The 21,584-nt window shown below is 37.0% G+C and overlaps 3 protein-coding genes across 6 annotated transcripts in view; all 3 read right to left on the reverse strand.

Annotated features, from left to right (window-relative positions):
- The window catches only part of LOC109715348 (alpha N-terminal protein methyltransferase 1), a 51,352-nt gene extending 39,035 nt beyond the window's left edge, over positions 1-12,317 (reverse strand). The window contains exons 1-8 of one of the 2 annotated variants that reach the window (XM_020240323.1): positions 12,068-12,313; positions 11,830-11,968; positions 11,603-11,661; positions 10,934-11,053; positions 10,743-10,844; positions 10,360-10,414; positions 10,158-10,255; positions 9,611-10,039 (exon numbers count right to left, since the gene is read on the reverse strand). In XM_020240323.1, coding sequence (XP_020095912.1) covers positions 9,911-10,039; positions 10,158-10,255; positions 10,360-10,414; positions 10,743-10,844; positions 10,934-11,053; positions 11,603-11,661; positions 11,830-11,968; positions 12,068-12,235 — 870 coding nt within the window. In that variant the 5' untranslated portion in view covers positions 12,236-12,313 and the 3' untranslated portion in view covers positions 9,611-9,910. Of the gene's footprint in view, positions 1-9,610; positions 10,040-10,157; positions 10,256-10,333; positions 10,415-10,742; positions 10,845-10,933; positions 11,054-11,602; positions 11,662-11,829; positions 11,969-12,067 lie in introns of those variants that run through there. The other variant, XM_020240324.1, reaches the window with a different exon arrangement.
- LOC109715354 (protein P21-like) lies at positions 5,209-6,224 on the reverse strand. Its single transcript, XM_020240333.1, has 2 exons — positions 5,785-6,224; positions 5,209-5,694 (listed from the first exon to the last, which is right to left on the reverse strand). Exons 1-2 carry the CDS (start codon positions 6,146-6,148, stop codon positions 5,390-5,392), a joined length of 669 nt encoding a protein of 222 aa, XP_020095922.1. The 5' UTR covers positions 6,149-6,224; the 3' UTR covers positions 5,209-5,389.
- LOC109715346 (serine/threonine-protein kinase tricorner-like) lies at positions 12,709-20,211 on the reverse strand. 3 transcript variants are annotated; one of them, XM_020240319.1, is made up of 14 exons: positions 20,030-20,211; positions 19,400-19,622; positions 18,669-18,843; positions 17,434-17,517; positions 17,114-17,355; positions 16,577-16,814; positions 15,881-15,960; positions 15,725-15,809; positions 14,586-14,717; positions 14,386-14,499; positions 13,975-14,022; positions 13,580-13,664; positions 13,416-13,472; positions 12,709-13,320 (listed from the first exon to the last, which is right to left on the reverse strand). In XM_020240319.1, exons 2-14 carry the CDS (start codon positions 19,618-19,620, stop codon positions 13,175-13,177), a joined length of 1,707 nt encoding a protein of 568 aa, XP_020095908.1. In that variant the 5' UTR covers positions 19,621-19,622; positions 20,030-20,211; the 3' UTR covers positions 12,709-13,174. The 3 variants fall into 3 exon arrangements, with proteins under 3 accessions (XP_020095908.1, XP_020095909.1, XP_020095907.1); XM_020240320.1 differs by having other exon boundaries at positions 12,709-13,311; positions 19,400-19,693; XM_020240318.1 differs by having other exon boundaries at positions 19,400-19,693.

The following is a 21,584-nucleotide window of genomic DNA, read 5'->3' on the forward strand; positions in this document are numbered from 1 at the left end:
ATATATATATATAGAGAGAGAGAGAGAGAGAGAGAGAGAGAGAGAGAGCGCCAAGCATAATACTTTCGAAAATATAAAGAAGTTGATACTTTCAAGTTTTTAACCCTTTCATCAATTTTTTTAATTATTTATAATTTTTGAATTAATATTATACTCACATAAGGACTACTAAATTTTATGGGAATCTCTCAAACCTAGAAGGGATCACTATTATCTCAATCGTATAGTTGTTGATCTAAGGACTAAAAAATTAAAAGCTCCAACTTTTATATACTTCTGAAAGTATAATAACTCCACTCTCTCTCTCTCTCTCTCTCTCTCTCTCTCTATATATATATATATATATGACACAACAAATGAAGGCATATGTTTTTTATGTCGCACTTGCACCACATCACTCATATCACAAGCCAATTAAATCTTTTCTTCCCAAGGAAAAATATAATAATTTTTTTTAAAAAAAAATTGTGGTAGAATGGGCGAATCCTAGGGACATAATTTGATTGATTCCAAACATAGATAACATGGTGCAATTGCAACATCCTAAACTTTTTCTTAGGAGCGTAATTTGATTAGTTGGGAACACAATAATGTGGTGCTATTGCCACATTTCAGATATTTTCCTCAGAAAAAAGTTGCAACTAAAAAAATGATTCTAACAGGACTCGGAATTAGAATTTCCTATTGTCATTATTCGATAGCTTAAGCTACTAAAGAACTATATATGTTTTTAACACTAAGTTCCATTGCTACACTCTTATAAGTATGATCGCCTCCGTAAATATAAGTCATTTTCGATGATAGAGTTTTCGAATCAACGCTCCGTATCGTTAAATATTATCTAAATCATTTAAAACTTTTAAAAACTAAATTTCATAATTCTTCGATATTATTTACCTTACAATCAAAAGATATAAAAGTTGACAATTTTTAATAGCCAGCATAGAATAGTTGCTAGTTTAACGATATAAAAGAATCAAAATCGATTGAATTTTTGATAGAAAATTTTATTCACTATCTAGATAAAGAAGAATAAATCCAATCTTAAATAAAAGAATCCGATTTTTTAATTTTAGGAGGTCGTTTGATTTCGACCGTGTATTTTATACCCACCTGATAGATTTTATTATAATTTTAAAAAGAGTAATGCTTCTATATTTTTTTTTTTCGTTACCGTTCATTCACGCATGTTCAATGGTTCAGATTTAATTTTTTTTAAATTGTGACCTGCAATAGCAGATCACTTTGAGAGAGGTACTGGTTACCAGGTAACTCAAAAAATAGTATTTTTGTCTTTTAATACATAGGCAATTTCGTCATTTTATCTCTACTATATTTTCAAAAAATTTTTATTTTCTCTTTGTTTCCTTTTTTAGTAACTAAATTAGAAAAATTCTTAAATTTTTTAAACATATTAAATATGTTGAATTTAAATATTTGCCCACATTTAATTTTTTAAAATTAGTATACAAAATTAATGACTAAGATGAATTCATAATTTTGTTAAACGTATTAAATATGTTAAATTTAAATATTTACCAACATTACAAATGTTTTTAAATAGTCATACAAAATTAATGTCTAAAGTAGAAATCTTCTTAAAATTTTTTAACATATTAAATACATTTAAATTATAATTTTACTTATATTCAAAATTTTTTAAATAAGTGATACAAATTAATGTCTAAACTATAGGAATTTAAAAGTTTCTTAAACATATTAAATATGTTTGAATTAAAAGTTATACTAAACATTACAATTTTTTTAAATAGTAATACAAAATTCCTCTAATAAATTTCACTTTTAATTTTAATATTTAATATTTAATTAAATTCATCGTATTAGAATAGAACTATTTCTAAAATTTCTATAATTTGATTAATGCATAATTCTTAGTAAACACTAAAACATTTAAATAGATGCATAATTATTGTCTATTAATGCATAAATTTGGTTAATCAATTAATTTTCTAAATTAGTGCAAATAATGCATAAATTTTAGGACCTCAATTAAAAGTTCTTTAAATGTTGTATTGTTTATTACCAAACTAACCTTGAATAAAATAATCATTTTACCTGTTAATCATTAAAATTACATTTTTACCCTCTATTAATCAACGGTTAAGATCTTTTTATTTTTTTAAAAAAAGTACCGAATCATTTCTCATATTATATATATATATTATATATATATATATATATAAGGCCTTTCTGAATAAAAAGTCACTTATTTGGGTTTTGCAAAATGACCAGGTTTATTCGTTTTTACAGATTCGTCCACTTTTTCAGCTAAAGTGACCAAATATTCTTATTATCTTTTCTCTTTCCTCTTTTTGTTTTTTCGTTCGTTTTTTTTTTCTTTTCGCCTCCTCCCGACCCCTGCCCTCCGCCTCGCCTCCTCCTCCGCCTCCCCCCCCCCCCCCGCCCTCTCCTCCTCCTCCTCGACTCCCTCTGCGACCGCCGCCTCGTCGCCGACGCCGAATCCCTCTTCCTCCGCCCCCTTCCCTTCCTCCCCTCCCCCTTACCCCGACACCAAGGTCTACAACCTCCTCCTCCGCGGCTGGCTCAAGGTCCGCCGATGGCGCCGCTACCGCGAGCTCTGCTCGACATGGACCGCACCGGTCCCAAAGACCTCCATTCTACTTCCGTCTCTTACATGGACGCCCTCCGTCCAAGTCCGGAAGCCCTGGAACGCCGTCCGACTCTTCAAGGAGATGTCCCGAAAGTTCGCTCCCCGACGCCGTCGCCTACAAACCGCATCACGCGCCCTTGGATCTTTATCAACGGCCCGCGTGCCCACCCGCCGCCGTGGCGGGGGAGTGCTGGTCGCGGGGCGCGCGCAGTGCGGCACGGGGCAGGGTCAGCGGCAAGGCGGTACACGCGGCGGCGGCAGGCGGGCACGCGGGCGGCTGTGGCTGCTTCTTCTTCTTCTTCATGGTGTAGGTGGCACCATTACACCATTAATAGTGTATTTCACCATTACACGCATTAATGGTGTATGGTGCACCATTAATGGGTAATTATACCATTAACCATTAATGGTGTAATGCGTGCCCATTACATCATTAATGGTGTAATGGTTTACCATACACCATTACGAAGAAGAAGAACGAGTGCACCATTACACCATACGAAGAAGAAGAAGCCGCGTGCACGCGTACCTGCCCGCTGCCGCCGCGTTGCCCGCTCCGCCGCCGCCGCGTCACCGGCCCTGCAGCCGACCGGCCCCTCGCTGCGCTCGTGTGTGTTCGACGAATCGCCACTTCAAGGCTTCCTGATCCCGCCGCTTCCTTTGCTTCTCAGTAGCGGACAAGAACTCTCTCTCCTCGTGCGCCGGAGCGCGGCCCCCTCGGCACGACAGGCTTCGGACGGGTCGAGAGACGCGTCCGGGAGTTGGGAGCAGGCCGATGGGTGCCGGCGCGGCGCACCAGCTGAGGATCGCGTTCCTGATAACGACGTTGGGGATGAGGAGGGGAGAGGCGGAGGCAGAGGTCGAGAGGTTGAGGGCGTGGGAGAGGCACGAGGGTGAAGCGAGGTCGAGCACGTGTGGACGCAAGCTCCGCTCGCGATCGGCCGTCGAGCACAGCGTCACCACCGACGAGTCGCGCACTCTGACTTGGCGCCTTCCTTGCGCCGCCTCTGCTCCTTCGGCGGCCGGAGGACCCCTCGTTGGCCGCCTTCCGTGGGATCGCGAGAGGAGGCGACGCGCGTCCCTGGGAAAAGAAAGAAAAAAAAACAACGAGAAAAAAAAAGAGAGAAGAAAAACGTATAAGGGTATTTTAGTCAGTTTGCTGAAAAAGTGGACCGAATCTGCTAAAACGAAAAGGTGGTCCGATTTTGCAAAAGCCCAAAATAAGTGGATTTTTTATGCAAAAGCCTATATAATAATATATTAAATATAATATAATATATCATATATATATATAATATATATATATATATATTCATTCTTACCTGGAGGTTGTTAATATAAAAAGTATTTAATTACCGTTTTATACTAACTTAAAATTTTAAAGTATAACGATTATTTCACATGACATCAAAGCACGAGGTTTTAAGTGCGTGTCATATCAGGCTCCTAATATTATTATTATTTTTTTCATTAATTTCAAGTACACATCCGGGATTTACAAACAATTTCGAGCACCATTTTCTAGGCATGCTATAATCCAATGAGGAAAAAAAGCTTAAATTTACTTATACTCTGATAAATAGAAAGTACAGTTTGTTCCAGAAGCCGAACTGAACAAGCATTAGCATACATTTTCAAAAAAAAACTTTAATAGGAAGCTTCCTAATGAGGCTTTATTGGAGAGTTCTTGATTCGCTACTATATGTTAGATTTTTTCTTCCTATTTTGTGGATCGTAAGTGCTAATCAACTATTCCAAAAGCACACGCGTATGGATAGAAAGGACGTACCCATTGCACATAAGGATTTAGCCACAGTGCTCGCGGATTTCGATCCGATTCAACCCATATGAACATTGGGTCTATTGTTGAGCCTCGAGCTTGCCGTTAGGTCTCTTATGTACCGCACCTCCACTCAATTTATAAGTCTTCTGGATCTATTGTTACGGGACATGATGTTTGACTTATTTTAGTCCAATAATAAGTAGCCAATAATTCCAACTCCAGATCATTTTGCTAATGTTAAATTTAGTGCAATTGCAAGTCTCAGTGTGATAGATATACTTTCTTGCAGAGTCTCAGATTTGATCAATCAATCTTGTGTTCTTGAGCATCACCTTGCAATGGAAATCACATCTTTTATGAATGTGCCCGTACGTACGTAGTAGATCTCTTGGAATTTCATGGATGAATCGAACCAGTTTGATTGTGTTTTCTTTTAGTTTCGTTCTTGTACAAAATTAAATTTCATGTTATATAGTTTTGCTATTGGGAGCTATATATATATAAACCAAATTACTTGAAGAGTCTGGTTGTTTTGTTGGCTTATTTTTTGGGTAATATTGGTTCTGTCAATGACCATTTTATTTACAATTTAATCACTGCTGCAATATTTTTCGTTTTAATGAATTGCTATTTTAAGTAATGCTATGGACACGTGCTATGCTCAAATCCTCCCATCAGCTTTTTCATGTAAGGTGAATTTTTAAGTTAAAAGAGCTTTTACTTTTCGAGCACAGAATCACATATTTTTCACTCAGCTTCTTGTTGCAAAAGAAGCCCATAATAAATCAGAGGATGTTGTAATTTTATTTGTATCCAACCAAATGGATTAGGCTTATTATTACTTTTATTTCAAACTACAATCCCCATGGAATGGGCTTCCACAAAGCCACCTCCTTTATTCCACACGCATTTATACAATACGTAGGCATACGTGTATGTATATATCTGTACGTATAGTAGCTAGTATCTGTGATCTAAGGGCAAAACACAACCTGGTAGTTGGTGTTTCCAGGGCAAGTGAAATTGGTGCCGTCGTAATCGTCAGGATAGCTGAATGCCTGAGGGCACTGGCCCTTGAAGTACTCGGAGTACTGCGTCGGGTTGCAGCTGCTCCCGGACGGGCAGCAGTACTCGGGCGTCCCGAAGATCGTGCACGGGTCGTCGCACCCGCCGGGCACCTGCAGCGGCGCCGGGCAGTTCGCATTTACGTTGGCCGCGCAGCTCGGCCCCGATGTGCAGCCGTTCGACGTCGGCGTGAAGCTCAGCGGCACGTTGAACCCTGAAAACAAAGCGCTTATGTTCATTCACAAATTTGTACTGTAAATTAAACACTGTTATCTGATAGTTTAAGTTTATAGAATAAAAGTACCAGCCACGAGGGAGATGTCAAAGTAGTCGAGGCCCGCATACTGATCGAGAGCATACTCGGCGAGAGTATTGGGGTTCTGTCCGTAGCCGGTGCAGGCGAGGACGCCGCCGCAGTCGCCGGTCTGGCAGTGGCCGTTGCCATTGGAGTCGAAGGAGCAGCCGGTGCGAGCCCAGACGCGGCCGCCGGTGGTGCCGTCAGCCACGTTGAAGGTCCAGGACTGGCCTGGGTTGAGCTGGGCGCCGCCACCGGGGGAGGCGGCGGCCCAGACGGTGTAGGAGCATTGGTTGATGACGTTGAAGGTCGAGGCGGCGGCGAGAGGGAGGAGGGCGAGGAGCAGGAGAGGGAGAGTGGTTTGTGTGGCCATTTCTGGGGAGAAATTGGATTCAAAGTGTTGTTGTTGTTGTTGTTGTTGTTGTTGTGGGTAGGAAAGGAGGGGGAGGGGAGTGCAATTTATAGAGGTTTTGGCGAGGTTGCATGGGGGAATTTATGCGGACGTTTTGAGATGAAGACGAAAAATTCAAAATATTACGTACTATGAACAAAGTGGCTAATTAATTGGCCGCGTATGTAGGGATGTTGATGTTTCGACTTACTTGCGTAACGCTGTTACTCTCTTCTAATCAAGAAATATATGTCTAAGTTTAAAAGGGAGATAACATATTTTACTCTCTAGATACCAAAAAATATTCCCAAGAGATCAAAAATCTTATTATTATTATTAGATTGTGGTGTCAAAAAAATAATATCTTAACCAAATGCACCTTCATATTATTATTTTATTTTGCCTTCTTAAGATAGTTAAGTGCATTTTTTTTCTTTTTTCATTTAAGAGGTTAAATATAAGCAGTCTAAGTTTTTGAAAGGGTCAAATATATATTATTTTATTCAAAGAGATAAAATATATTTTATTCTACTATATATTTTCTTTAAGGGGGTGATTAAAATCTATGCATTTGTTTTTGGGTGTAATTAGACAAAGTAATGTTGTGCTATCACAGGATTAACAAAAATTACATATCAACCGTCCACTGACTTAGAGACTATTTAATTGTATATAATTACAATCTCATTATAGTTGTAACTACATATAAATATAAATTAAGAATTATTTGATTGATGTAATTGCAATTGCACTATAATTGGAATTGCATGACTAGGCCAACTGCAGTATTTAAAATTACGCCCAAATTGGCTGCAGCAATTAAAGAGAGCAATTATAAGAAAAAAATAAACTTATCTTCTTAATTACTTTTTAAACGAAAAATAGGCTAAGGGTACTATACTCTTATAAGTATAAACTTTTTTGTGCTCATAAATTTTCAACCGTTAAATAAAAAAATATGCAGTTAGGATGATAGCGGTTTTCGATTAGAATGATATCCCTTAAGATCGAGTGGGTAGCTGGCTGAATAGTAAGATCTAATGACTGAAAATAATCAAAATGGTAGATCTAACAGTCGAAAATTGATGAGTACAAAAATATTTATACTTATAAGAGTATAGTAGCGGGGCTAACAAAAATATATATATATATATATAGTTTTTCTTACATGTTTATAAAGTAATAAAATTTTTTAAAAAATATATTCCTCAACTGTATACAACGTGACAACTTATTTATTGTTGCAACGCTTTACAACCAAACACCCCCTTAGATTCTAGCCATCTTTTTGGAAAAGTAGACATACCATAATTCAGTGAGGAAAAGAAGCTTAACAAATGTAGAATTCATACTGTGTTAAATAGAAAGTTCATTTCGATTACTCCAACTACAAGTATTGAATTACCTTTTGTGCCAAATGACTAAATTTTTCTGCTTGGAGTTATTTTAGAAGGTAAGCTCCCCAATAACTTATCTTTTAGATAAAATTTTAGATAAATTTTTCGATTACTCCGGTTTGTTCCTAAAGCCGGGCAAAACAAACATCAGCGTATATTTTAGATAAAATTTTAATGAGAAGCTCTCCGGCGATACTTCATTGAAAAGTTCTCGATCCACTGCCACATGTTAAGTTTGTCTCTATTCAAAAATTTATTAAGCGCCTTTTAATATTAATTCTGACTTTATCCAAAAATTCATTAAGTGTCTTTTAATACTAAAATTCGAAAAAATAAATAAATTGTAGAGAAAGTATTATAACCTATGAATACACACAAAACTGAAACATAATAGCGGATGGAGACATCTCGTTTTTCAAGGAAATGTTGTTAGGAATCTCCTCACTAAAAATTTTTCCAATTTCAAAAATATTTTATGAGTAAAGTTGTTTGATAAAAATAATAGCTTTTTTCATTAAAAATTTAATATTGTCTTTTCTATTAAAAGTAAAAGTTTCAAACCAACAGCTATATTTTTTAAGGACTCATAATATCTCATTTTGCTTTTCCATTGGGTTAAAACTTTCATGCTATTTGCTTAACCATCAAGGGTTTTGTTTGAACAATTAAGCGTTTAAATAACAACGTCAACAAGTAATTACTCAATCGTAAATAGTCATAATCATTTGAGCTGGTAATTTGATTATATCACTTCTCTTTTTTTGAAAAAAAAAAAAGAAATAGTTTAAAGACCTCGAGCAACATGAGAGAATGAACTCCAAAAATTCAATCCCTTATTCCCCCTTTTTTTCTTCTTTTTTCTAGAAATACATACTTGTCCACAGGCATTTTTCTACGCTTGCCTAACACTAAATCAATATTCCACAAAATAATCTTTCTATATATATATATATATATATATATAATGGAAAACTCGGAGACTACCGACATTTTATATAAAATTTTCTCACAATCATTGAATTATGCAATAATTGAGCCTACGTGACTACGTCCCAAGCTTATCCAGTTAATCCGAGTGACGTGATTTAACTTAAAAAATGGAACTTTGAAACTTCTTTATCTTACTCGACAAGTTCCAGAATCCTAATTTCCAAGCATATTTTCCACCACATTTCTTAAAGACCAATCAACAATTTCTCAAATTTTTGGTACATGTACCATTTGCCGTCGCCTTCAACCGGCATTTCTGTCACCAAATAAGTCTAAGAAATTTCCAGCTACATCCGGAGTTCCATTGTCAAAACAGGAGAAGAGAAGCATACTAATTTTCTGGACATATCCTCTGCAGTAGATTTTCGGGCATATTCCCATCAATTTCTTAACATTCTTCATGTTAAATATAAAAATATATAAACATCGTTCTCTAACAGTTTAAATTTTTAAAGTATGACAGTTGTTTCATATGGTATTCAACCAGAAGGTCCTGAATTTGAATCACACCAGACTCATGTTCTGAATTCGACTATTCGAGTCACCCCAGCCACCTACATTATTAATTTTCTCCCATCTAATTCAAGTTCTAGTCATGAACCTTGAAAAAAATCTCAAGTTCAAAAAATTTTAAATATAAAAATATATAAATATCGTTCTTTAACCGTCTAAACTTACACTTCAGAGCCTACGAAAATTCTCATTAGATAATTCCAACAGCCATTTCTGTAAGCTACCTCTTCTGGGGATAACCTTCTTCTTGACCAGAAGATCATCGCAGTCAATCATTGAATCTCATTAATAAAATGTTTTTATCGTTGCATCACTCTAATTACTTCTGCGCCACAAACAACAGATTTTAGGGACCAATACTAACCCGACACAGCATGAGTCAATCTCATATCGAATTTTGATGAAAGCGAGATACGAGTTGAACCGGATTGTAATTCAAACTACTAGGAAAACAGGATTGCATTATCATTATCCAAGGGTGGAATGCGCAGGAAAGGAAAACAAATTCACCATGCATGTTTATGTACAGTAGTAAAGTATTCCCTACTGAAACTTCATTGTCATTTCTCATTTGTCTCCTTCAATTTACCAGTGTTTCTTTTTTTCTTTTTTGTGGATTGGCATAATTTTAGAAAACAGCATACAAATTCCTGGGTATTGTCCGTGTCGATGTAACAGTAATGATCATTTCATACTAACACATAAAACTAAAAGGAAAGGTACGAAAACCATCGGGGGAAAAGTAGTCATCCCAAATCTACTTTTCACCATCCAATTTATGCAAGATAGTTCTAGGAGAACCAATAGACAAAATTTGGGGACTCACTTGGGTCCTTTATATTTGTCACCGGATGATAACAGGAGTGTAATTGTGCCTCCTGGTTCTTCCATCACTGTTCCCACCTTTTGGCTTATCGGTTACCAAAGCGTACATCTTCACAGGGAATAATTCCTTGGGAAGCCTTTTTTGATCCTGTTTTTTGATGCAAATGCGAGAAAATAAGGATAAAATTCGCGACGGATTGATGAGGTGAATTCTTTATGCATGTTTAATATCACATTGAATGAAAAATAAGTTAATTTTAGTGAACCTTAGTGCTGTAGATGTGAAGACCACACTGGTTGAAAAGCTCCTTAAAATACAAGTCGGATCTGGTCACACTGTGATCATCTCTATCCAATACGAATCCTGAAAGAAACATCTTAATGTGTAAAGGCGTCCCATTGATAATCTATGATTCTATCATCAAGATGTGGGAGTATATACAAGAGAGAACAATGTAGGGTTCATGCCTTTTCTCGCGATGTTCTCTTTAACGACGAAAAAACCATTAGCTTTAAGCCCAACCTACATAGAAACCATTAACGTGGTAAATAGCCGGATGAAAAATACATATAACCACCCAAATTAAAAAAAAAAAAAAAAAATCCAGTGAGGTGCATGAAAATAATCATTTCCTTTGAAATTTTATAGCAGAAACAAACTAAAACATGGACATGGATATAGTAAAGTAATAATATGCATTTTTCACCACAAATATGCAAAACAGGGAGAGAAAACAAAAGAAGAAAGAAGAATATACAAGTGCATATATTCATAACTACAGAAGCAAAGAGCAGCTTAATGATATGAAAGCATATGTTACTGGAAGTATCATATACTTGAGTTAAAGTACCTTCGCACGCTTAAAAAATGCGACAAAATCATCATCTGGAAGTTGCCCTATGCACCACTGAACCCATATTACATCATATCTTCCAGCTTCTGGAGTGAAATCCTGTAGCCAAATTCAGCCAAACAGAATTATGAATAAATATTGACTTGTTGAGTGTTAAGCTCACAAAATCAACTAAAGAAAGCAACTACCTGAAGAGGGACACAATAGAAATTAACAGCCTTGTGAGCATCCCCTTCCGCATCAATCGCTGGAGCTAAACTTTCGTGTGCAGCCTCTAGAAAATGTGACACCGGCTCGACAAGATCAACCTGAAAAGCTCAACGCTGCAAATGAGCACCAACATACATTTCTCTGCAAATCTATTAAATACACTGGTAAAACCTACACAAAGAATCACTGAGTTATGCAAATTATCCGCTTACCATGGTAATTACAATCATTATGCTCATCACATTAAGAGAAACAGATATGCACTATGCAAGATCACTTAACCCATGATTATTCATCTGTTCGCATATCAAACACCTAAGGTGTTGGATTCTTCTATCATAATGCCGAATAGTGAGTTAAATCACCTTCCCACCACAGGAAATTCAAGTACTTTAACATGGCTGCGTACTGTATGTGTAATTTGCGCACGCTTTGGTAATGTACTACTACCATTTTACTCTCAAAAAACTCTTTGGTGATGTGACACTCCTTAAATCCCGCATGACGTAATTTGCGCTATTAGAACTGATTGTTAAAACATCAGTGCAGGTGTTTCTCTACCTATCGGCTTAAGCTTTTGGATTGGAGGGAGCATCGCACCGTACGTCTATAAATAACACATCAGAGAGACATTAAGCAACACTTACCTCATTGAAGTACCTTATAAGAAGATTCTTCGTCACCCGTCCGATTCCCGAACCGCAATCTATCACAAATTTATGAAACCAATAAGAACCCCAACACTAGAAGGCGTAGCAAAGCGAGATTAAGCTCTATTTCTCACCGTAGGTATCTCTATTCCGGAACAAATGATCCAAATCAACAAAGGCGAACACAAAATCAAAGCTAAAAATAGAAAGAGATTAAAGATTACCGAGAGCAACAAGATGCCGCTTTGCACTTCCAAAGCGCTCTATCAAAAGGGGTTTTATAAAACCCTCGCTCCCCTTCACATCGGCGTCGTTCACGCACCCGTACCCACCCAAAACCCCATCCACAGAAGCCTCCACTCCCTACACCAAATCCAAATGAAACCCTCAAAAGTTAGGGTTTTGACGACATTTACCGAACCAAATCGAGAGCTGAGAGCCTTTTTAGGGTTCGCTAATTACTCCCCAGTAGCCGATGCCCTTCCGGTACCATTCGCGGCGCTTGGTGCTGGCGGAGTCGGCGTTCTCGGCTCCGTCCTCGGCGCCCCCGGCGCCGACTTCTTCTCTCCACATCTCGCTAGGGCTCGCGAACGCGCGCCCCGTGGTGGAGTCCACGCCCCCGAAGTCCATGGCGAGTGCGGCGGCGGCGGCGGAGGAGGAGGAGGAGGAGGAGGAGGCGGCGGGTCCCCGAGCTCGGTCGATCGATCGATCGATCGATCTCTATCGATTGTTAGGGTTTTGGGCCGGATCCACTCGGTGGCAAGGAGTCGCTCCGACCCGAATTATTGTTTTGGACCCGTGATTTGGGCTCGATTGTTTGGGCCTAGTGGGCTATCGATCAATGATTGTAATTAAATTAAATTATATAATATAAATATTTATTAAAATTATGTACGCATATGAGCAGGACTTCAGAGGATTGATTCCATTAAGATCGAAATAGCTAATTATGCAATCAAAAATATAAAAATATTCGCACAATTTTACTTAAATCGAACTAATCTTAGTTCCAGGTGCAATTTGCGGCCTTACCACCAACACTTAATATAACCTTCCAGAATAATGTTGATGCAAAACCGATAGCGAATAAATACCGCGAGAACTAGATGATAAGGGATCATGACTTGTTTACACTTAAAACAGGGAAGCAAGAAAATTACATTTAAAGAGTGTTTACCTCAATGTTTACAAACATGCTTTACCAACAGTAACAGCAAAAGAGTATGTTTGATGCTCAGTTTTGTTTACTGCTATAGTTTGCAGAGCACAAACTGCATGCCTTTAGCCTATCAAAACTCGTATCGACGCCAAATTTCATCAACAACAACGAATAAGAGATTTACAAGAGACCAAACAATTACCTTTCCCGATAGACCCTGTTATCACCCCAGGCGACGGGAGAGGGATTAGTAGGTACAAGTACAAGAATTTGGAGGTACTCGCATTATAATTTACAAGATGCTGGGATAACAAACAGTATAAGACATTTCGTACTTGCTCCCTTTGTACTGCTGATTATTATTTTTGCTTCTTGTTTTCGGTCGAGTAAATGCTGTGGACCTTGAGTTGTTATCTATGCCGAGCGTGAGATTGTTCTGGAGACGAAATGCTCGAGTGCGGCGAAGGCTCGAGGCTTTCGGATGCCTCCAATTGTGGGGGCAACATGTTGAGGAAACTTCCTTTTTGGACGGGTTGGTCCGAGTTATCTGCATCTTCTGTTTGTTAAAAAAAAGAAAAGGAGAAAAAGTAATGCACACAGGTAATTTACATGAGACGAAAAAATGTGCATAAGATACGGCTTATAGTTTACCAAATAGTGATTTAATGGTTGGCCTCTTGGGCTTGTTGGTCTTTTTCTTTAGTTCAGCTGTAAAGATAAAATAGTTAACCATTGTGTCAGGAGAATAGAGTACGGCAATTTACAGTAGAAGAAGATAAGAGATCTCTGAGAGAGAGAGGTGGAAGTTAACTAACCAATTCCTTCAACCTCGTGATCATTCACAATTTCGAAGTTTTTGTAAGTATAACCAACAAAATTCATATCTTTGGAGGAAAGCATCTGTTAAAAGAAGGATGACTATTCAGTGTAACCAAATAGTTAAATAAAAATAATAATAAAAAAAGAGGTTAACTAAAGTTTGGTCTTTTGCATCGCTGAGATTTAGATTTCGGATCTCTGCTAGCAATATTAAGAAACAAACATGTACAATGATGGTCAGCCAAAACGTATGCAATGCATGGTTATAAGCATAATAGAGATAAGCAATCTTAAGAAACAAACATGTACAATGATGGTCAGCCAGAACGTATGCAATGCATGGTTAGAAGCATAATAGAGATAAAATTAACAAAGCATGCAGCAACCATACCTTCCTCCATGGGCCAGACTTTGATGAAGTTTGCATTGGAGCCGCAGTCTGCACCGTGATAACAATGTATAGATTTCAGAGCAAGTAGCTAAAAGAATCATAACATCTCAAAGATGCAAAGTAAAATATTTTGCCTTCTAGAAAGTTTAATAGGCATCGAGATGTTTAAAAACATTCCGAGAAACTAGGGAACAACTATTAGATGTCTTTCATATTTTCTGAAGCAGTTGTAAAGTGATTCCAAGCAATTCCCAGCATCACTACATCACACATAGTTATTGATGGTGGTTTTAGGAACCAAAGGAGGGTTTGGCTAATGACTATAAATCATCAAACTAAAACTTTAATCATAGTTTACACATGTGATCAGTAAGGCATGAAGAAATATAGATCGAGTGCACAAAGCGTCACCTCTTCAAACTTCTCAAAGTTCTGAGTGTCCAATTCACCAGTAACCTCAGGTTTGAATGCAGCTTCCATCTGATACAGTTTATCCCATTGCGTGCCATTAAACCAGGGATGGGCCTGAAGCAAAGCATTGGCTGATGATAAGCTTTGAAACACAAATGAAAAATTAGATAAGAATGAGATAGAAATGCAAAAGTTTGCACCTTTATTTCATGGGCTCCCTTTGTTCCAAGCCGTTGCTCAACGTTGCATAGAAGCCTGCTAATGAGATCTTTAGCTTCAGGCGAAAGTTTTGCCTCCTCAGGAAATTTCAAATGATTTCTCCAATTTACAATCTGCACGATGCAAGTCAAGAAAGCTTTAAGGTAACACACAATGGAAACTCAAGTCCAGCCTATTATACCCTGCCAATCCAAGATAAACTTTTACCATAAGGCAGTTACGGATAAAAACACGAAGCTGATAAAAGTATAAAGCTGTTAATTAAGATTTCCCACTAAGTAACTGCCCGTAAGTATATACAAAGATAAATAGAAGTTTGACAAGGCATATCGTTTAACGCCAAAAGCGTGTTAACAACAAACATATTAATCATTTGTCCATTATTTATTGAATTAGTCTGAACCCTCCACAGTTAGTGCGGGAAAGCATTGCATTTATTGTAGCAAAGCTCGTAAGTTATAAAGGTTTACTGCCTTCCCTATTAAAAATTGGTCATTAGAAAGAAATGCCAAGTAATCTATTCCTAAAGGGATTTCCAGAGTCCAGAAATGATATATGAGATTGTACAACACTCTGGTGTTATATTTGATGAAGAGTCAAGGAAATAATGTTAAAACGTAAAAGGCATGTGGATATATCTCGTTAAGCATCAAAATATATGAAAGAGGCTCGAAAAGGGACGGAGAAGGGGGGCAGTGGGCGAAGACTAGGAGAGTGTTTCATTTCTATTTTCAGCTTTTCTAACCAACAAACTGAAGAATTCAGAGAAGAAACTGAGTCGGTAAATTTTCAATTTTAATAACAGTAACACTGACCGACCGTCCCTAGAGCAAGTGGCAAAGGGCTTGGTGGTTGGTACCCGAGACCTAAGTTCGAATGCTAGATGATTCACATTTCTAGCTAAGTTTATTTCTAAATGAAATAAACGAAGCGGGTAGCGTGCTACCTATCTCTCAAAAAAAAAAAATAACAGTAACACTGTGATAAACATTATTCCAAGGTTTAGAAATTTCAGTAAGCAAAATTATTACCAATGGAAACAGAACAAAATCAATGCCCAATGAACTGTTAAAAGTAAACCATTAATAGCATGCCAGTTTTCAAAACAGAAAATACAAACCTTTCTACAGGTTGACATAGGATCTTCAGAGTAAAATGGTGGATAACCGACAAGCATCTCATACATAATTGCTCCAAGCGACCACCTAATAAAGGATGTACAGTCAGAAACTTTAATATGATTTAAAAAGGTACAAGGAAGATTAAAAAAACTAACCAGTCGCACTCCATTCCATATCCTTTCTTTAATAATACTTCTGGAGCAATATAATCAGGAGTACCAACGGTGGAGTAAGCCTGTATAAACAAAAGGCTATGTAGGTAAAAGCTCAAATTACTGCGAAAGGCACTAGTACTAAACTGAACAATTTAGTCTTCATTGGTGCGGGCTTAGTTGAAAATGCTTGCTAGTACATCTTGGCAGTAGAACATGAAACACATACATAATTGTCTTGTTGGTGAAAATAACTGCGGTTATTCATCTGGACTGGTCACTAAGTTGATATGACCATGGAATACAAACAAGCAAGTACTACAAGCTCACTTCCATGTTTGACCCATAAGTTTAAGCAATGTACACAAGAAAATGGATAAGAGTTTTGGCAACATTATTGTTACTGAAGGACATTACACACGACAAAGATAAATGGAGGGCAAAAATCTTGTCTTAGTGGAGAAAGTACAAAAACAAAATGAGAAATTAAAAATCTTGTCTTGGTGGAGAAAGACCAAAAACGAAATAAGAATTTAGTCAAAGTCCTAATCCTCCACAAATGTGCTAGCAGAGATCCGAAAATTCTCTATGAAAATTTAACTTTTGTAATGGAGTTATATTCTATTAGAAGTGCATAGAACGAAGCAAATGTGCATCTAACAATTAGCTGCACATAGATCAGTTGAATATGTGACTTACCAACATCCGTCGATTCTTTTGCCAATGTAACAGTTGTTCCTGTTGTGTACGCCTGGGTGCTGAAGAGGTACTTAACCGCTTATCGCCCTCCTGTGAGGGCTTGATATTTTTTCCCGCAGAATATTCAGGCTCATTTAAATCTGGAAAGCTACTACTGTCCAGAGGTTTGCACAAGCCAAAATCCGAAAGCTTCATATGGCCTTTACAATCTAACAATAAGTTGTCCGGCTTTATATCCCTACAAAGACAGAAACAAAGACATTTCACTTCCGAAAGTTTTAAATCTTGAGCTTATTTGGCCGGACTGGAGCTTCAAGAGAAGTGTTGTTTGACTAGAGCTGTTCAGAAAAGTATTAGGAATCTTTGCATTAAAACCTCCTTAACAGTTTTTAACTGCAGCAGGAGCAGAAGCTTCAAAACAGATCTTTTGCCTTTTGGCCCTAAAGATGAAATGCTTGTTTCAGCTTCTAGTCACAATGAAAGCTCCAAAAGTCAGCCAAATAGGCACCTAGAATAAGACAACAAACAACAGCATACCGATGAATGTAATTGTGCTTGTGAATGGATTCAATAGCGAGTACCGTCTCTGCAACATAAAATCTGGCCTCATCCTCTGTTAATGTATCCTTGCGCATGAGTAGTGTCATCATGTCACCACCAGGAAGGTACTCCATGATGAGGTACAAAAATTCAGCATCTTGAAAGGAGCAATAGAGTTTCACTATATAAGCACTATCAACCTCTGCAAGTAGGTTTCTTTCAGCTTTCACATGCTCAACCTAGAAAGTGTCACAGAAGTGTCAGGAAACTACAAAGTTAAAATGAAGAAAAGAGAAGGAAGAGCAAAACAATGATACCTGTCCCCTGCGTAGCATTTCAGATTTCTTAAGCTTTTTCATTGCATACACATTCCCTGTGGCCCTCTCTCTACAAAGTCTTACCTGTATGACAGAACAAAAGTTTCAGAAAATATAGCTTTGTCAGGAACAACAAATAAGCACCAAAAGTAAAGTAACCGCTGCATTTTATTAAGTGCATTGCATCTATTTCAAGATTTATTTTCAATAATGCAAAAAACCCAAGCTACTATCCAATAATAGCAGAAGAAAATGTAAGCATTATTTTTGTCTTTCTTATTGTCATTTGTTCTTCTAGTGATGTAAGCTACAATTTTTCTGATGCAGCTAAAACTGTCAGCAAACAGACAAAGACAAGCAGATAGCATAAAGTTAAGAAACTATCAACTCAATGGATATATTTATATGGTATGCTCAAAGAATAGCGCCTTGGAACATAAGATATCATATGCTGAAATACAGTATCTCACATAAAATCTAGTTCCACCTAGTTAGCTAAACTGATTAAGAAAACAAAATTTAATAGGAAAATTTATGTTAGAAGCAATGCCAATGTATAAACAATTAATGATTAGTCTAAACAAAAAGTTACGAACTGCTGGAGCTGAGCATTAACTTAAATGTCATCATGTTTATACTGCCTCTGAGGACCTCACTTTGGTGGGACCTAACAGAATTACAGAATTAGTAAAGGTACTGATATTTAGAGAGCAAACCTTGCTGATTCACAAAGTGAAAAAGTCAATGTATCAGCTCTTGAATAGCATAACCAGCCTTCAAATACCATTCCTCAAATTAAATGCCACCTTTCCTCTTTTTTTTCAAGTTTCACCTACTTAAAAACAATATTCTGAAAAACTAAGAAGTATAATGAGGTTTAAGAATTTTGACCGCCAATACCAAGCTTTTAGTTTGAAAAGATCCAACCTAATAAATAAGCAACTACTTTTAATAAATAATACACCAATCTTATTTATACGTGTTGTAGTAAGACAACATTTTGTATTCAGACAACATTTTGTATTCAGCCAAAATATTATAACATTTATGATCATGATCGCCAATTTCTTTTCAAAACTCTAGCAGAAATTACTGCCCCAAGGAAAATGCAAAGTACATAATCACAATCTCAAATTTTTATATTTACTGATTCAAAAAAAAAAAAGAAAAAAAAAAATCAGCATCAACGCAACAGACGAGAAGCAACAAGAAAATAGGGAGCTAAGCTGATAAACCTCTCCAAATGCTCCTCTCCCAATAATAGTCAGAAGTTCAAAATCATCCACTCCCATTTTATGCCTCTGTAGACGCATGTATTCTGTCTCCTTTTTCTCTAAATGCTTAAGGATATTGTTCTGCTCTTCCTCAGAAACATCAGCATCTGCAAGCTTCCTTTCCAAGATCCATCGTCTAAATTGCCGACACATCAAGAAGAAAAACTATAAACAGTGGATCGCCTAAAAGGTAAATATTTAAAGGTGTTGCAACCTATGAATTTGTTGAGAAAACAAAATTATAGCCTTAAATATTTTTAAAGGAAAGTTATATTTAAGAGTATCTAATCTTGCTTTTGAGGCTCAGAACCTGATTCTGCTTCTCACTGCAGCTGTCCAGATCTTTCTTCTTCTTCTTCTTCTTCTTTTTTTTACTTTCACCAAACACTCTACTAGAGGCTGCTGTTACTCGAAGCATATCACAAGCAGGGCGATACAAACAATTGGTAGGATATAACCATATATCCTTTTAAATTATACATATGTAATAACAAATGTACTTCAGTGGATCAACTGCAGTGATAGAATCAGAAATTGAGCCTGAGAATGTTCAGGGATATAGTCATCAACATGTTAGGGGGTAGACACTAAGCTCTGCCGTAGGTCTCTGAGTATTTCCTACTTAATGATTTTCCAATAGCATGTTATACAAAAACAAATAATACTAGGCAAAGGAAAGAGAGGACACTCACCTTTCCTTTCGATCTTGTAGGGACTTCATCTGGGCCTTGTAATGGTTCTCAATATACTGCTTCGCGGCGGCAACCTTCTGCTTCGTGACAGTCGAAGGCGCCTCATCGATCGGGGGCTTCCCCAAATCCTTCCCATTGTTCCCCTCCTTCTTCTTGGTCGGCGACTTCGATTTTTCCCCCTTAGGTTGGAGTTTATGGAACCAGCTCCGCGCAGAATCCATGACTATAGATCACAACACCATGATCACCCCCGAGAAGCCAGAAAAGTTCTCAAATTTGATCAGAAACAGAAATCTGTGCGGGAGAAACAGCCCAAACTACATCAATTCAATGCAATAAATAACAAAATCCAATCAAAATGTACAATTCCCCCAGATTTCCTCGACGATTTCAAATCTAACTACCAAAACCTACACCACAAACCAAATTCGAACAGTGGAATCATCAAAAGTCCAATTGGGACCAACAAAACACACAAAGATCCCAACTTTCCCCGTCCCAAACGCAATCTACCCATCCAAACCCTAGAACCCGCGAAGGCACCAAACAACAACCAAATCAAGCACATTTCTCCGCAAAATTGGACAAACAAAAGCGCATAAATCGATCGACAGGGCAACCAAACCCTACCTGGATCTTCAAACCGCGGAGAACTCGATTCAATTCCGCTTTTTCTCCCCCGTAGAGTAAAATCCCCAATTGCTCGAGCTCGGGGAACGTCGCTTTGACTCTCCGCTACTTCGCCCTCTTCGTTGAGCACGCTCTCTCTCTCTCTCTCTCTCTCTCTCTCTCTCTCCCACCTTCCGCGCACAACGCGATTAAGCTCCACTATAATAATAAAAAACCCCGACTTTTTATTTTAATTTTCTAAATGATATTTTCACCCCCTCACTTTTTAAGCATACGCCTCTTTTTGTCTCAAAAGGTGGCGTGAAATGCGCGTCTGATTGGGCGAAGATGGGGTGACTTTAAAAGTGCGCTGGTGTAATTACTATAATGGCCTTCAACGTCAGTAAATAGTTGAGTGGACCGCGGTCTATAGACCACTACATCTCATGCACCACACATTGAAAATTCGACCTGTGAAAGAGGCCTTAAAATTAGAATCTAACTTTTTGAATGTGTGCTATGTATTTAAAGAGTTTATATATTAATAATTATAAAATTTGAACATCAATTTCTCATAAATCAAGCGTTGTTTCTTTCTATCCCGTTAGTTTTTATAATAATTATTTAATAGATTAATTTCATAGGCCCTTATAAATATAGTGAATTATAAATATATTCCTGCAAAATTTAACTTTTATATGTTTGTCTCTGTAAAACTTCTAATATTTTCAAATATATCCCTATCGTTAGAATCCGTTAAAAAATTTTAGTTAATCATAGGTTAAATATTTAATCCTAATTAGTTTATGAGATAACTTGGCATTTTTATCCCTCTTATATAATACTGTTGTCGTTTTTAGAGAAACATTGTGATGATAAAATTGATATTTTACTTAAAATATAAACAGTTCTATAATAGTAATAAACCAGAGAGACATATTTAAAAAGATTACAGCTTTTGTAAAGACAACATATGGAACTTAAACTTTGTAGGAATATATTTATAATTTACTATATTTCCAGAGACTTGTATACATTTCCCCTATTTAACGTCTAGATAATATATTTTTAAAACATATAATTTTTTATATGTATACTTGGAATATATTTGTAATTTGGTCTCACCCACACAGGATTCATATAAACCAATTATCAAACTATTATTTCTATTTTCTGGGTTATCTTTCAAGTGTACGAAGAAATCCTTTGGTAGTAAGAAATCAAATATTGGAGAATTCATTTCTAATAGAAACTGGTATTAAGAAATTCGATACCATAGTCCCAGTTATTCCTCTCATTGGATCATTGTCTAAAGCTAAATTTTGTACCGTATCGGAATATTCTATTAGTAAACCGATCTGGACCAATTTATCAATTTGTGATATTATTGATCGATTTGGTCGGATATGTAGAAATCTTTCTCATTATCATAGTGGATCCTCCGAAAAATGGAGTTTGTATCGAATAAAGTATATACTTAGACTTTCGTGTGCTAGAACTTTAGCTCGTAAATATAAATATACAATTATGATTTTGATGAATATTCATTGATTTAGATTTAGTTTTAAAATACATA

Source organism: Ananas comosus, linkage group 9 (genome assembly GCF_001540865.1).
Source record: "Ananas comosus cultivar F153 linkage group 9, ASM154086v1, whole genome shotgun sequence".
Taxonomy (NCBI): domain Eukaryota; kingdom Viridiplantae; phylum Streptophyta; class Magnoliopsida; order Poales; family Bromeliaceae; genus Ananas; species Ananas comosus.

Excerpts from the sequence above, each read along its gene's own strand:
- LOC109715346 (XM_020240319.1), bottom strand. The coding sequence starts at position 19,620 with ATGGATTCTGCGCGGAGCTGGTTCCATAAACTCCAACCTAAGGGGGAA. Across the intron at positions 16,815-17,113 it reads AAGCACAATTACATTCATCG|GGATATAAAGCCGGACAACT; the intron begins GTATGCTGTTGT and ends CTGTCTTTGTAG. Across the intron at positions 14,500-14,585 it reads AGGGAGCCCATGAAATAAAG|GCCCATCCCTGGTTTAATGG; the intron begins GTGCAAACTTTT and ends GCTTTGCTTCAG.
- LOC109715354 (XM_020240333.1), bottom strand. The coding sequence starts at position 6,148 with ATGGCCACACAAACCACTCTCCCTCTCCTGCTCCTCGCCCTCCTCCCT. Across the intron at positions 5,695-5,784 it reads TGACATCTCCCTCGTGGCTG|GGTTCAACGTGCCGCTGAGC; the intron begins GTACTTTTATTC and ends CTTTGTTTTCAG.